Source organism: Temnothorax curvispinosus, unplaced genomic scaffold (genome assembly GCF_003070985.1).
Source record: "Temnothorax curvispinosus isolate PA1 unplaced genomic scaffold, ASM307098v1 QBEX01005292.1, whole genome shotgun sequence".
Lineage (NCBI taxonomy): Eukaryota > Metazoa > Arthropoda > Insecta > Hymenoptera > Formicidae > Temnothorax > Temnothorax curvispinosus.
The window spans coordinates 7,659-24,941 of NW_020215072.1; the positions used below are offsets into that span (position 1 = coordinate 7,659).

General features: G+C 37.4%; 1 protein-coding gene across 2 annotated transcripts; it reads left to right on the forward strand.

Moving 5' to 3' along the window:
- The first annotated feature begins 367 nt into the window (after window positions 1-367).
- On the forward strand, window positions 368-12,507 carry LOC112454729 (mucin-5AC-like). 2 transcript variants are annotated; one of them, XM_025016280.1, is made up of 10 exons: window positions 368-939; window positions 6,051-6,181; window positions 6,414-6,765; window positions 7,133-7,331; window positions 7,668-7,705; window positions 7,796-7,990; window positions 8,169-8,469; window positions 8,850-9,388; window positions 9,513-10,137; window positions 11,132-12,507. In XM_025016280.1, exons 1-10 carry the CDS (start codon window positions 917-919, stop codon window positions 11,504-11,506), a joined length of 2,778 nt encoding a protein of 925 aa, XP_024872048.1. In that variant the 5' UTR covers window positions 368-916; the 3' UTR covers window positions 11,507-12,507. The 2 variants fall into 2 exon arrangements, with proteins under 2 accessions (XP_024872048.1, XP_024872047.1); XM_025016279.1 differs by having other exon boundaries at window positions 7,668-7,990.
- The last annotated feature ends 4,776 nt before the right edge of the window (window positions 12,508-17,283 follow it).

The window sequence follows — 17,283 nt, forward strand, 5'->3', positions numbered from 1 at the left end:
AGAGAATCGAGCCTCTCAATACACTCAGGAGAAACAGTACTTCGCGAAGTCAGGTCAGACGTCGTGAGAAGTCAGGTGGTGGTTGGACTGAGATACATGCCGGCAGGCGAACGTGCAGCCAGCCAGCCAGGATCTCTCACAGATCTCCGGTGGCCCCCGGTGTGTAGATCGAGTGTATCAAGCCGAGTCGAGTCGAGTTCGACTACGTGGTGTCCACTTTTCATGGGCTGGTGGGGTGCACTCCGGGTGGCCGTGGTGGGTGGCGGTATAAGTAGAGGCCTGCATTCGCCACCGTTCTCATACCCTCACCACGTCCTTCGGCTACCTCTTACTTTTACTTAGTGCCCCTTTTTCCACTTTTTTATCTTTTCTTTTTCTCCCCCTCTCTCTTTCTCTCTTTCCCTCTCTCTCCCCTCTCTCTGTCTCTGTCTTATATACGCACACGTATGCACACTCTCACTTGATCTTTCTTTTTCCCCGTCTATCGGCGCGCGTTCGCTTTTGCCATTCGTTCATTCGTTTCGCGCCTCGTCGGCGAAGTCGCGTCACGAAGCTGGACGGAGGTCACGTCGACCGAAACGCACGTACACGCTACATCCTGGAGAATCGGCTCATCCAGTGAACATATCAGCGAACTAGATCCCTGAGTGCCGGTCGCGATCGGTCGAGAAGAGGACAGAGATGATCGCGAGTGTCCGGTGACAATTCTTATACATATACAAAACATCGTCAACATCGATAGTATTTGCAGAGAGAATATATTCTCGATATTCTTGAGAAAGTGCCGATATATGCCGGGTATATACTGATATTGAGAAGAGTTTCGTTAATCTGAAGCAGCTGTTCACGTACCACGATAGAAGTGAAACGAGAAAAGGCGAGCAGGACGAGGAAGAGAACTGTGTGCAGTGCAGACATGTGGCTAAGAAGCGTGCTCCTGTGAGTAGTCAAGAAATCAGTCACCAGTCCTCCGTATCTCTCTTTTATCTGAGAGAGCAATCTCAGTGACGGGCGCGTGTGAGAATTAGATCTTTGTGAAATCAAATCTTACTTGTGAGAAAATTAAGCGTAATTGAGTTAGCTACTTATAGAAGAGACGGCAAAGCCTTATTTTCTAAGAAACGCGAAAAATAATTTGATAATATTAAAAACATTGCATGTATAATAAAGTTTTTTCTATACATGCAAATGTAAATCTGCGTAAAAAATAATAAAGTACAGGAAAATATATTTTTGATTTTTGAAATAAAAAGTGAATAATTCAACTGACAATCCAATAATTCATTGATTAAAATTTGGAGATTTTACTTGTCTTTGATAACGGATTGAATTATATTTAAAAATACAACAAAAGATACGTAAATGGATGTTATATCAAAAAGAGAGACACGTGATACTGTTTCTAATTTAAATGTTACATTTAATTAACATTTAAATACTAAGTTTCTAATATATATTAAGAATTCAGAAAGTTATAACTTAATTACCGAAAAATACCGGTTATCCACGAATAATAATATAGATTCGACACAGTTTGTCTGTTTGAATCTTAATTTCTCTATAAAAATTCCTTTCCACATTCACTGAAAATGATAATTAAGTTTCAGTTAACGGTTCATGCGTATCTTTGATGTAACAACACGCTATGCACTGCTTTTCTAAATTAGTTCCTATTTACGTGTTATTTTTGTATAAATACCATCGAATATTTCATATTTATTTTTTTATTCAATGTTCTTTCTTGGCACTATAATTCTATTATAGTACTTTTGCGCATAATAAAAAAATTATGCAACTTTTGCTTTGGAAAACGAACAATAGAATAAAGTCAATTTAGCTTAAAATTTTAATTGCTATTTTATCCCAATTTTTTTTCAATTAATGTTTTATAACCATTATTCAAGAACTCAGTAATTAGGATGTGTTAATGTATCAAGAAAATTATCCTAATATATATGCAATATTTGCAAGACTTACATTAACTTACATCAGTTTTACCTTAGCTTACGGAAATAATGAAAAAAATTCTTGTTTAAGCGATTCATATAAAATCACGGTTAATGATATATGTATAGATGATTATCGATATGAAGGAAAGAGCGGTTTTTCATGGGCAAAAGAGATATTACGCTTCTGCATTACGAGAATTATCGTAGCGAAAGGTGCGCGCAATCAACGATTCACTCTCTTAGATACACCAATTACTTATAGTTTCATTCAAGCGAATGTGTATAATTTATTTGGGAGAAACCTCTCAACGTGTCCTCAATTTCAAACTGTCGATCAAAGAAAGAAATTAGTCCAACTGGATCATAACTTACAATGTTCAATTATGTATAAATTGTAAAATATGTAAAATGAGAACTAATTTAAAAAATATGTATATTAATATAAATAAGAAAAATATATATATGTATATATAAATTTATAATATGTATATAAAATATATATACTCGAGTAGAAGATAAATAAATAAAAAAGAATAGCCAGGAATCTAGTTACTGACCAATTTCTGACTATTTATTTTTTATTTGATTATGTACATATTTTATATTTTATAATTATTTATTTTAATACATTTCACAAAATATCCACTGAAGAGCAATTAAAATAAAATCGATTCCATATGCACTTAATTTACTGTTAGATTTTTAAGCGTTTTATTTATCTAAGATTTTTCTAAACGCGCGAGATTCATCGCGAAGTAAAACAAGTGAGTAGGTAATTGTCAGACGACGTGCATTTTGAAACCGCATTACTGTTATGTTTGGCGAGAGTATGGCAAATACAATATGAATTTACAACGCTTTACTGAAATACACGATTCGTATAGATGTAACTCCGATTTCATGGTGTAGTTAATGATAATGTTGCATTATTAAAAAAGCTATTTTCCTATAAAATTAGACTAATATATGAATCAAATATTTTTAATGTAATCTATATTTAATAATATATATTACTTTAGAAATAAAATTACGTGGAATTTTTAATGAAATTATTACTCTTTTATATAATAAATATATATAATGTTAAACAAATTCAGATACAGAGCTGCTGGTACGCAAAAGAAAGTTTACATTAGTAGATCACTGTATTTTTTAATGCCTCATTTATTCGCCTTTCAATTTTATGGTACTATCCGCAATAAATGGCAGCAAATATTTCAATATTGCCAAGAAAAATTTGACGCCAAATTCGTTGATAATTTTATGACATTAAAATATTAACTAAAGCTATCATATATTATTGGTTCAAAATAACTAAATTAAATTACTGGAAGATTAGTAAGAATTAACTTCAATGTATTAAAAAAATGGTTTACCTACTATACTGGCTGGAAACTGTGCATTGCTATGTTAATGGATCTATAAATAATTAAATTGTTACATATATTTTTACATGATATACTATATATTTCATAATTAATGATATTAGATAAGAAAGAGCGAGAAAGAAATTGATAAAAATTCTAGGTAATCGAAATTTTGCATTTTTTTCCTATTAAAACTTTCAGCAAATTTATGCGTAGAGAGCCACGTTTCGTAGGCGGTACGAAAAAAAACATTTACGGGTCGGTAATAGGCTTTTGCCGTAATATTGTGACTTACGTAATGCCACTGTCTCGTGCCACTGGAGATACCTACGTACGCAGTATATTTATGCAGATACGCTTGTAAGCGAGACCGCTTTCTCCATACGGTTTCGCGATAAATTCTTGCATTAAGCATCCATTTTCGATCTAAGATTGAGTTGTGGGATGTGCCGTTATGATACCTTGATCTCTTAATTATCAAACTTAAAATTTCTTACTTATATTTCGCAGAAATTTGATAAATTAAAATTTTAAAAAAATTTGAAATTTTGCATAAACATACAGAACAGCATAATCTTTAATTAATTTTGTTTGTGCTAAAAAAAAATAATTTTAAAGATTAAAACAGGCTTCTAAATATTTTCCTTGTTTATGTAAAAATTTAATCTTTTTAAAATATGTAGATTGTGTTAAATTTTTTATCGATCACGCAAAAACATAATACGTAAGCATGTAACAATTCAATTATTTAAAAATCTAAGCTTGTAGCACAGTGTGTCTAATGTCTAATGCATTGGCAAATTATAAATATCCAAAGTTAAAATTATTGTAGATACTTCTATAATTCTACATCAATTTTAAACTATAATTTGAAAATTCTATTTTGAATATTAAATAATTAAATATTGGCGACAGAGAATTTCAGAATTCCTAAAGCGAGATAAAGAATATAGAATATGCCAGAGTACTTTATATATGTATACATATAAGTATTTATATTTATATCATTTATCCAATAATGTTTCTTAAACGAAACGGAAACCTTGAAATTCTGGATTGCTGCAGAGAAAAATTTTAAATCAGAGAAATTATTCTCCAAAAAAATGGAAAAAGCCATGACTTAAAAATTCTATTAAAATACAATGTTATTTATCAATCCTGTAGCTGATTCGATCGCGTAGAAAGAAAAAAACGTGACTTATAATTTGTTCTACTTTATTTGTAAATGTATTCCAGTTGTAAATTATTCTTGTACCGGAAGATCGCTCAAACGGAACGGTGCATATTCAAACAACAATTTCCTGTTGTAAATGTCGTAGGTTATTTCTCTTCCATAAGTATAGCATATTAATTACAAAATAATGAATATACGATATGTTGACGTGATAAAAATAGATTATTTTCTTATATATAAAAAAATTAAGAATTATAATAGAAAGGAGAATAATTAGCAAAAACCGTGATATTAAGAAAATCATATATTAGGAAAATCAAGTTTTGCTTTTTGTAAACGTAAAAATAATATAGCGAAGCAAATTATAACTAATGATGCATGCAAAACCGCTACGATATTAAAATGCATAAGTTACCCTAACACTTTGCTTTAAAAATACACATATAGCATTGCATCAGAAAAATCACCTTTTAAAATGACAATTCCGTGACCACGCACAGTGCCCTTGCCGGCTACATTTTACCGAAGGAAAAAAGCTCTAGGTATTCGTGTTAATTTCAGAAGCGGCTCTCCTTCGTTCATGAAGGAAATTGATTGTAACCAATCGTCCTTGCAAATGCAACGCCATGAATTCAAGAAACTTATTATCTCACTATACTCTTTCTTTGACCTCGTTCAAAACTTGTCTCTCTGCTTTTTTTAGAAAGATGTTCTCTACGAGAAATGTAGAAAATATTTTATAAATGTCAAGATTTTATTACTGTTACGTGATATAACAGAAACATCACGTGATATAACAGAAATAGGCAAATGTTAATAGCGTTAAAAGTCAACAACTGTGGAAGCTATCATATATGTCCCGTGGTCGCCAATTTCGGTAATCTTGGGAAAAAAAGAGGACGAGGTCGTATGCTGGAATCCGGGGGATCGCCTTAATATTTAAAGATCTTAATATTTGAAAAAACTAGATCTTAATATAAAAAAAAGAAATTAGATTAATAATAAAATTATTCCAGATATTAAAATAATTCTATTCGCTTCTGCGAATTCTCTCACTTCAGCAAAATGAAATTTTTTATAAAATAAGAGTAAGCTATACTTTCTCCAGTTTAAATTACAAAATTCTTTAGATTGCTGAAATATTCTTGCGAACGACATTCGAGTTTTGCGTTATTGGTGAACTTTAATTTTTGCGCAACGGGTGTGAAGAAGAATCGAGAGAACCGGACGAGCGTCGAATGCAGCTTGCGATTCGACAACCAGATGTGAACTTTCACCACGAATCAAGTCTTGCATTAGCTATACACATTCCGTCATCGTTTACACTTCGTCTCCCTGCATCTCACGCGCCTTATCACTTTCGCTGAAGATGTGTCATTAAACTATATGATAATACGATAATTTTCTTTCATATTCTCTTTATATTAATCATACATTTGTATAACATAGATCTACCGTAGAAATTAATCATTTCAAATGCTCGAACTTTCCTTATACTTTACGACATCTAAAAGTAATCACGTTAGATTTATTAATGCGTCTTTGTATTAAAATTTGCAGAATATGCGGCGTCATTGCGGGCATGCTAGCAGACAGTCCATCGGATGTCGTGCAGATATCCGGTGACAGTTTGACTCGAAAGAATGTCGCGGCAACGACATATCAGCCACCACGAGCCCTCGCAATTGAAGGTATGCATGGTATATTGCACATCAATTTAAACGAAAATTTAGAAACCGCGTATCAGCTCAATCAAATGCAAGATAAATTAATTTAACATTAACAGATAAAACAAGAACAATGAGTTTTTGTTTTATTTTGTTTTATCGAGCGAGAATTATTGCATTCTACTAATTTTTCAGAATGTTTAAACAATTGCACACAAAATCTAAAAAAATACTATAAATTTTAATGATTTTTCAGAGTTTGTGACATCCCATAAATTGCCAGAAAACGTAGCAAAACCATTAGACGACGATGACGAATACATTGACGAAAAGAAAATCGCGCTGAAAGACAATAAACAAACTAAGAAAGTCACTCAGAAATTCGAGAATAACGAGAAAAAAGTGGTTACCCTCGAGCCTGCCAGACGTTTGGATTTGACCCAGGAGGAGGATTTGGAGAGTCTCACCGCTAAAAGACAAGCACGAGTCGAGCTCGAAAATTTTAGCGACACTGGAAAGGTTCTGCAGGAAGGCAGAATAAAGAAAATTGATTCTAAAAGGCCGCGGCCGATCGAACAGGATGAGGTTATTCCGGGAGTCTACGTCAGGTAAGGCATTTTTGTGCAACTTGTTTCATCACGAGTATCTCCATAAATAAACGCGATGAAATAAATTTCTGACAATCCATAATAACCGATAAGTAATTAATTGAAACTAAATATTTTTACCTTTATTTTTACCGTTTCTTAATAATAATTTCTTTGAATTTTTATCGATATCTGAACCATGAAACATTCTATTTTATCTGCATTTGTTTAAATTTAAAAGAATAACGTGATTTTGTCTATTTTTCTATCAATTATATGTTTCTGTTTTTCTCTTTTTCTCTTTTTTTTAGTATAACTATTTTCACATGCAAAATATAAAAAATTACATTCTTTTTGTATTTCAATAATAACGCGATATTATTTTTAGCGCGGAATATCCAACAACTATGCTGCCCATCCTAACAACTCCACGTGAAGCACGTAGCAAAGACAGCCTTTTTGATTTCGTTCCCGTAAACATTATTCGCGAGGATAGCAAAGATGGCTATGCGCGTTTTTCGGACGCGAATTTTGGAGACCTGGGTGACGTGAGTTTGGTACCGGCTGGTACGAATTCTCGTATTCAGGTACATTATACAATTAATGAACTATACATTCTCTTTACACTTATATTTAGTTTAATATATAGAAAAAAATGCGCGACGAGAATTTTTTTCCTCAATGAATATAAACAATAAGGGTGCGTTCGGAAACTTCACTCGAGTGCACACCAGCATCGTTTTATCTTTGTTACTTATTAAAAATTAAACAAAGACAGAACGCGCGCGCGACGCTGGTGTGCACCCGAGTGAAGTTTCCAAACGCAACCATATATATATGCAATTCTATTTTTATGTTGTCTCTCTCTCAGAAATCACATTTTTTCGATCAAATTGCAACTTGGCTTCTTTTATATTTAACAGGTGAAGAAAGGACCGAACGGGAAGGATTACGAATACGAGTACGTGTATTATTACTACGACGAGGAGGATGAAAACAAAGCAGGTACGGCGGGTTCGGCTGTGACGAATTCTTACGACATTCCTTCCAGAACAACGTCGGCGCCCAGGAGAGCGAACACCCCCAATAACAGGAGCAAGTATAGTACCGTGGAGAGGTCGAGCACTGTGGAACCTAGCAATAACGAGGTTATACCAAATAGAAATGGAAATAGAGGCAGACAGCTGGTCGAAACTGAAGACGTTTCCGAGGAAAGACTGCCCACGAACACTCGTTTCCCACCGAGGTATCTATTAATAATACAATGACAATCTTTTGTAAAAAATGAAATATCTTCGAGAAATATATTTACATTTTCTCTTTAGTTATCTTCTTTCTCTGTTTAACATTTCTAACCTTTCTACCATCAAAAACTTTATATTTTAATGTAAAATACGATTAATTATACGACTAATTGTTAACAGATCACGATCAAATCACAACACAGGCACAACGGAACCTTCACGAGGTCGTAGTAATCGACCGCGACCGAATCTAGATCTGGTTGATTCCAGTAGCTTCCGGACTCATCAAGAAGGTCCCGAGTTTCCGCAAACCTTGCCGAAAGGACCTGTTAGATTCTTAGGTGTTACCCCTAATGAGGACAATGAACCTTTGTTCAGAAATCGCGCAAGACCACAGAGAGTTCAAGAACCCGCTCCTGTCGAAGAAAATGTTGATGATTCACCGACACCTAGAAGACGCCTGAGCACAGCATCGACTGAGGTAGTTATTCTAACTACATTAAAATAAATTGTTTTATTGGAAAAAAATATTTAAATGCAAAGTTGTATCCTAACCTTAAGAACAATCAAAAAGATTCTAATGTAAGTATGTACATCAAATTGATCACAAAAATGGAAACATTAATATTAACATTAAATAATTAAAGTATGTACAATACAATCTGCAAAAAATCAATTCAGAAATAAATATCAGATAGTACTTCGTGATCAAATGCATTTTTAATGTCTAATTAGATTCGCAAATATTTCATTACAAGAGCTATAAGTTCGTTACAACTGAAACTATATTTTCATGTCACGGAGATATTCTGCAATACTAAAATAAGGAATTTTAAATTACACGGCCAAATTAATTTTCAGACCGGAGTGGAACTGAGCAGAGGTCAACCGGTGCGTTTCAGCGAAGAGGACGATGAAGAGGAAGATGCCGCACCGGAAAGATCCGGCAACAAACGCGTATCATTGGAGGACAGGGCGCAAGAGTCCAGTGAGACGGAAACCTCGCCGATCTATCCCAGCGTCAGCCCTGACCCCACGGATAACCCAACGACGGAATATCCGTCGGTCATGGACAAGGTTGCCCTAGATCTTTATGCCTTCCTGCAACAAGGACAAAGCAATCTGATAGACGCATCCAGCAGCGAAGCTGGTGAAACAGCTGGAGACAGCACGACTTTATCCGACGACGAGAATACGACCGACTTAACGACAACGGCGGAATTGGCGGATTCTACGATCGTTAATGAGTCCACTAGTACGACGACAACGACGACGACGACTGAACCGACGACCACAACGACAACGACCACAGAACCAACGACTACCACCACTCAAGCCCCCGCAGGAAGAGGGAAATTCCGACGACCTGGAATTGGCGGCCCAGCTATCTCGAGAAATCGGTATATCTTTAGTAGAATTAGTATTTTCTTATTTCTTTTTTTTTACGTGTTTTGCTCTAAAAATTCTCTCTTACAAGTTTCTTAGTAATGAGAATTACATAATTTTGCCTTCAATTTTCATCAGATTCAAGTCTAACAGCGGCACTAGCAGCACGACCGAAGCATCCGCAGAGCCGACTCAAAGAACTCGAGCGCGTTTCGGCAGTAATGGTTCGAACGGTGGATTCAAACGACCGCGACCGGGTGGTAACAAGCCGATCGAAGAGGACACTGTGCAAAAAGAGACCGTCGGCTCGACGAACGCGGAAAAACCGCCAGCCGGTCGCGGCAGATTCCGCACACCTGCCGGCGGCAGAATCGCCGTTTCCACGACAACGTCGGCGCCGTCGAACGGCGCAACGTCGCCTGCAGCGGCACGGCCTACCTTCAACAAGGTAAACATCAACCGGAGACGGGGACGACCGACTACAGCCGCGCCGGGAAGCGAGGAACCTCAGGAGGGTGTAACGAATCCCGAAGCCGGCTCGACCGTCGCCCAGACCGCGCCGGACAGCGCAACCCCGAAGTCCGCCGTTCGCACGAGACCTCCTGGCGCGCCTGCCATCAGACCGGCCATAAGACCCGGTGGCAGAGTCAACCTGAGACAGAAACCAGGACAGACGACGACCACGACGACGCTCGCACCGGAAGTCCCTGAGGGATCCGTCGAGGAACCGGCCGGAGAAGGAACCGAGGAGGAGACTCATGAGGTTAATACTTAAATTTTATGCTTTCGCATTTTTAATACTTTCTCTTTCTCTCTTTTTTTTTCATATATAAAACTATATATCTCTCAATGTATTTCAAAATTCAAAGTTTCTATTGAATATTGAACTATTTGAAGACTATGACCATTTAGTGTTTCTCTCATAAAACATGATTTATAAATATAAGCTTGATGATTATGCAGATTTATTTTTAAATTTATAGACAGAACTACAGAAATTGTAAAAAAAATTTTGTTGTCTATTAAATAACTTGTTTCTGGGCTAAGTAAATCGAATTATACACACCGATACTTCAACAAATGTGTATCTATTACTGAACAAGTCGTATAATTATGCAGATATCTCTTTTTCTCGATCTAACAATTCCGCATGCCAAAGGTAAGGTCAACTCTGAAATTCTGCCTCAAATATGTACGTGTATTTGTATCGCGAGGTAACTGCATACTTTGCAAGATTAGTTACGAGGACAACGTGATGTCACTCGATAAAGTTCTCTCTTGAAATTTACTTTCACTGGATGGCCTTTCGAAATGTCATCGACGGCGAGAGACGGCTCGCGATCGCTTTTCACCTTTCGACTTTACAACTTCGCGGTCATGAATTATGAATATTTGAGCATTGATAAGAATGAAAGATTGAAAGATGAAAACAGAAAAAAGAGAGAGAAAGAAAAGGAAAATAGCAAAGAATGAAGCTTCATTGTGATAAATAGACTAATTAAAAAAAAAACAGAATTTTTTTGTATATCTTTCATAATTTATTTTAAAAATTATCATTAATCTAAGAAATTTATTTATTTACTTTTAAATAGATTGTTTAAATGTAACGTATTCTCTTTCCAAAAATTCTAGTAATAACAAAATTCAGAAGTAACTTTCTCACGTTTCAGTCAAGTTTCGATAGAACGTCAAATTTCGAGAAATAGCAAGTATTACTCGCCTAAATTATTCGACTAATCACCTTCTTTGTTCTTCAGGCGCCAGCAGAAACTAGCCCACCGACAAAAGCTACCACATCGAATCCTCTGAACAAATTGCGTAACCGTAATCGGCTGCAGGTGCAACCGAAGACCACGACAAAGTCACCATCAATATCGCCGGCGATCAGGAGATCGCCGCTGCTACCGCGACGCAAGGTAACCGAGACTCCAGCTGCCCAATCGAGCCAGGAGGAGACCGTTTCCGAAGAGGAAACCACCGCCAGCGAGACCGAGCCGACCGAGGCGGTCTTCGCCGAGACCAGCACGGCGGCCAGCACTAAGCACGAGGAGACGCGCGGTCTGAGCGGCCTCCTGGCACCCCGACGCAGGATACCGGCGCGTCGTCCAGGTCAGATAGCCGCCCGCGAATAAAGGATGACACCGACGTTCCGAACTCCGCGAACCAAGGATCCGAATGACGATTCCTGTGACTAATCGAGATACGAAGACGGAAGAGTATAAATTAGGCATCCTGTCGTTCGCTCAATTCACTAAATGATACACCGGATGCCAATTTCGGAGCAAGATCTTCCAATATTCCCTCTCGCTTAACGGTTTTCCCCTCATATTTTTCTCTGATCGATAAAATGGCATCTCGCGTGTTACGACGAAAACGGCAGGTGTACATAGTGTCTTTTACGAGAACAGCTTCTCTTAAAAGATTAAGTTTGTAATACAGTTTTAATTGCCCCCTGAACGTGCGTTCATCATACGACATAGTAAATATGTGAAACATCTGAATTAGTGCTTTCCAATCAACATTAAATGAGATAATACTACTTCATGTAATTAATTTGGTATTTATGAACGTCCTGTCAATTTTGAACTACATTAAATTGTTTTATCGACAGATTCATTGTTAGTAAAAATAAGAATAATGAAAAACATTATCATGAACTATAATTTTGTAAGATTGTGACGGACGTTCCTTTTTACTGTTTACCGGAATCACGTATAAAGTTTAGGTGAAGTAGACGATGAATTATGCGTCGATGTTCAACGACTATCTTAATAATATGATCAACGATCCTATCGTAAGCTATCGGTCGACGCATTTACTATGTTAAACCGATTTATAAACACGATATATATCATCTTCGCGCGGATGACAATAATAATTATAACCCAACGCAATAACGAGATAAATAAGTATTTTCAAGTCTATATATGCTGCGATAATTGTAACTATCGTATATTTAATTCGGTGAGTTTTATTTAATGATTAGCGCTTGCGAAGTTATCGAAGTACTATCTCTAACGTGATACATGCATAGATATACATATACATATGTAATAACATCCTCTCCCGAGGATGTATTTCTAGAATTATTACTGCGTGTGCAATGCGTAAGGGTACTTTTGTAATTACAATGTTCCAAGATACACTGTAAATATTGCAATTAAACATAAAGTTAATTGTGTTACATTTTCTTTTAATTTTACCTCCTCCAAAAATGTAATGTTCGCAAAAGATTAATATGTTTTTTAGCTATTGGGAGTCAGCGGAATAAATAAAAATAAATTGAAAGTAAATTTGGACAATGATAATAAATTGATTTTAACAAATGTATTGTTTTATGCTTCTTGTGAATTCTATTTTATGCACACGCGCAATAAATTGACGGATAAATATATATTATAAAATTAAATAATGGCATTAAACTATCCCAGCCAATTTATTTCAGGGCAATGTGTTTATAAAATGTTATACTTATTCAAAATATTCTTACACTTGTGATTTCGATTTCTAAATTTTTAGATATAAGATAGATATGATAAAGTAAATGTAATAAAATCTGAACAAATAGTATACTTGGAGATATCTCCCCATAATAATGCATTCAGATAGCAAGCAATTAAATAAAAGTAATTGCAAATATTTTATTACTGTATATATCATAGCAAATTTAAATTTTTATATTTTATATTAAATTTAATATAATACAAGTAATTGTGTTAGAAAGACTTTTAATTCCTTAATATTTCATATTTTGCACACGCTTTAAATCTCAATATTTTCACAAAAGTTTATCGTATCAATATAAAGATAACAAATAAATCAAATACTTACCAATACGATGCGCAGCAGCGGAGTTGCAGTACGAGTACATGACGACTGTAAAACATAAATATAAATTCAAATTAAAATAGTGTCCAAAATAATTAATTTTTGAAAAATTATTGCATGCATCTTTGTATTCATCCTTTAAACAGTTTAAACAGTTTACATCAATGAAATGTTACACTCGCTTATCACTCATGGATAAACGATAAATTTCACAAAATAAGAAATAATTAATAAATAAATAATTCCTTACCTAACGGTTGCCCCGCTGTGGCCCGATGCCTCCCAGGCCTCCTCCTCCTCTCATACTTCCATGTCGTTGTCCTGCATGGCAGTCATACCGGCAAGGCACTCGCGAAAATTACGCCCGTTGATTACCGCAAGACCTAATCACCGAAATACGATCGCGCGATACTTTGTACGGCACTCCCGTGACTCCCGACATCGCACGCGACGCGTATTATAACTGGCAAAATTTTTGATCGCGCGATATACTTTGCACGGCACTCCCGAAATAATCGCGCGCGACGCGTATTATAACTGACAAAATTTGATCGCGCGATACTTTGCACGGCACTCCCGAAATGATCGCCCGCGACGCGTACAACGATCTGAACGATCCCCGAAAAATTCGTACGCGCCCCCCCCCCCCCCCATGTTTCATACGGCATCCTTGGCGTACGCGACGCGCGCAAAATAATCACCGGAATACGATCGTACGACGCTTTGCGTGACGCTCCTAATATTGCTTCGTTATCGCGACGACGCGACGCGCGTTTTGGCACATCACAACGAAGAAATAACGCGAAAAACCTATTCAAATACGAGACGTACGAAACTACGGTACTCGCGACGTTCCGCATCTCAACCCGTGCGAATCTAAAATGGCGAAGGAACGCTGAACTCGCTCGTCAGGCGAAGGCGTTCGAAAAACGCGCGGCCAACTTCTCGCGGTAACGGTAGGCGCGGGTTACCGACCGACGCGGCGGTGCTACACCCGTCGCTCTTTTTCGCATTTATCTTTAATAAAATGTTATTTGTAAAGCCTGATCAAGAGGAAGACGGTGTCTTATCTTTTCCAACGCTTTAAAATACGCTGCGTCTCGCACGTAACAGTCTGCGACGCTTTGTTACTGAAATTCCCGAGAAATTCGAATATAGCGACAATTTCACGCCAATACCGCGCGATACGGCGTGAGTCAATTTAATGACCAAAGATCGATCAAAGTCCGATTAAATGTTAAATTAATCGATGATTAATTTGTCAAAATTAATTTATCAACCTGCACTATCTTGTTAATACGGATAAAATTATTAATTTTTTGTTTAACATATGGAAAAATTCTCGATTAATTAAGTTAAACAGAGTTTAGTTAAAATCACTGTAATTAATAATGAATAAATAAATATTACGACGCGCTATAGGTTGTTCGGAAATATTACGATCGAAATTATAACACGCAATCGGCAATACATAAAGTACGTCGCAAATATGAAAAAAAAGACGCCATGTAATTTTGTCTAAAATAATCATTTCGCACAGATTTTATGCATGAGACACGCGATAATGATGTTTTTCCTTCCTCGAATGTTTTAATTTTGAGATTTATCGTGCTTCTTACGTGACATACGATGTATAATTGTCGCAAGCTTCTATATCTGCGGTTAGTGTCTCTCAAAGTCAACCTAACCTTTCCATCGTCGACCGCCGATAATCGTCGCGCTTGTTCTCGCGATTCATTTTCGCCGACGGCCGTCTATCTCCTCGTCGTCGCCACCGACCGATGACTGGATTATCTCCGATCTCCCACGAACGGAGGAGAAGGAGAAGGAGAAGGAGACTCGACGGACGGACCCGACACCCGACCGAGAGCCGAGCTCAGCAAAGATGGTGCAACGCGGAGAGACAGATGTGTAGTCCCGACGCGCGGACGTCCTGATGTCTAAATCGCCAGTGAATAATCGCGCGGACGGCGGCCGATATGCGAGCGGGCAGTCGCGCGTAGCCCGCAGCTGGGATTGAGTCGCGCCGGAGCCGAGGAGGATTCGTCGTGGACCCGGGGGGGGACCGTCGGGATTCGTTGGAGTCGCGGCACGAAGGTACGCGGACGGCGCAGGATGTGCCTTTGTTTATGAAGATCAGCTGTGTCCCCAAACATCGCGTCACCCTTCCCGTTTCGCGCGCCCTCGCGACTCGCGCGACCACGCAGCGAGCCACGCTGCTATTTTCGTCGGATAAAGGTCAGCCGAAACCCGAATGCGAGATCGCGAGGACGAGGCGATCGAAGAACGACCTGCTCGCACGTGTGACGTGCTGCACCGTCGTTGTCCGGGCGGACAACTCCAAAGAGCTTTCTCGGAAAGGGAACAAAAAAAAATGAGATGGAAAAGGAAGAAACCTGACCCCACCGCGGGGATCCTATACCTATAGCTAAGAAAGAGAGAAAGAGAGAGAGGGAAGAGGTCCATTGTTCCTTTGCGCTTTTTCTAAAAGAGCGCAATTCAGGCTTTTGTCCCCCAAGTCGCATGGTCGCGTTTCGTCTCGGAGCATCGTAAAGCTTTGTCGCGTCTCTGTGCGAAAGAGTGTCGACGAATTTCGCTGCGCTCGAGAGGCTCAGGTTCGCGCTGCAGGTGTTTTATATAGAGTCTTGGCCTCTTCGAAACGTCTCGAGAGATTTACTTTATTCGGGAAGGAAGTGGGCGCGAAAAAGAAGTGTGTCGCATTAATGTAAAGCTAGGGAAATGGTCAAGGTGAAATGTACGATTCGATGAGTAATCGGCTGATCGATGGAGAATTAATCTCGCGATAAGACGCGCAATAAAGGGAATTTTGAAAGAAACGATGATAAAGAAAAAATTGTATTTAAACGGCATGCATTCGCAACGCTACTTGAATAGCAGTTGTTGGTTTTAGATTCGCGATAAGAGAGGAAAGTTATTCATAAAGATGTGACTTTCTTTGTGCTACAGTTGATTGTTGTTATCGTTACCTTTGTTATTACCTGTGTGCTAAAATTAGCGTTTAATGAGTAACAGTTCTCTCGAAAGATAATTTTAAACTCGAGAAAGCTCAAGTGACAATGCATATAAAATCTCTTATAATAAATGTGAATAGGCAGTTATAATCTTTCACGAAGATTTAATGCTTATTAATTAATTTATTGTATTAATCAATATTTTCTTGTAAAGATTCACCTTTAATTTTTTATATATATTTTTTTTTATGAAATAAAATGTATAGCAATCAAAAACTGCTGTTTCGTTAATATTATTTTAATAATTGATTTGTATTCTAGATGCTTGTGGAGCAACCATCAACTGGTAGCTAAAATAAATAAATTTTATGACATGAAAGAATGAAACGAGAAACTGTCATTACCTGCGTAGAGCCTGACCGACGAGCACAAACGGTAAGATATGACGATTACTTCTATTTTTGCATTCTAATTTTAATGTACATTTTTTTCCAGAGAATTTTTTATTGTGTATAATTTGGAAATTTATTAATTTAGACATTTATCTAGTGAAGATATAATCTTTAAGATATAATACCTCTATGTAAATCGCGTTTGCAGATGACGACGGTATTGGACAGTAGTTATCAACGTATACAGCCTTACGAGGGACAGGAGGAAGACGCAGACGATGAAGACGATCGCGAGGAAGCGCCTCAAGAATCAGGCGTCATCATCCATGTAGTTCCGGAGGGTAACAAAGCACGATGGAATCACATCGAAGATCTAGATTCATTCTTCACGCGAATGTACCACTATCACCAGCAGCACGGCTTCGTCTGTATGATGCTCCAAGAAGTTTTGGAATTACTGCAATTCTTTTTTGTAGTTACATTCGTTACCTTTTTATCTCACTGCATCGACTACAGCAAATTATATAGGTATATCGGAAAGCTTCTTTAAACGCGAATTATTTTGCGATACAGACATCATCTTGAGAGATATTTAATTAACGCTCTATATTTTTTTAGTGGTGGTGGAGACGCTAACGAAACCAGCCACAAAAGCGATGCCATAATATGCATGGGAGACTGTATAAAGTCGATCTCTTCATTTTATTGGAGTCTCCT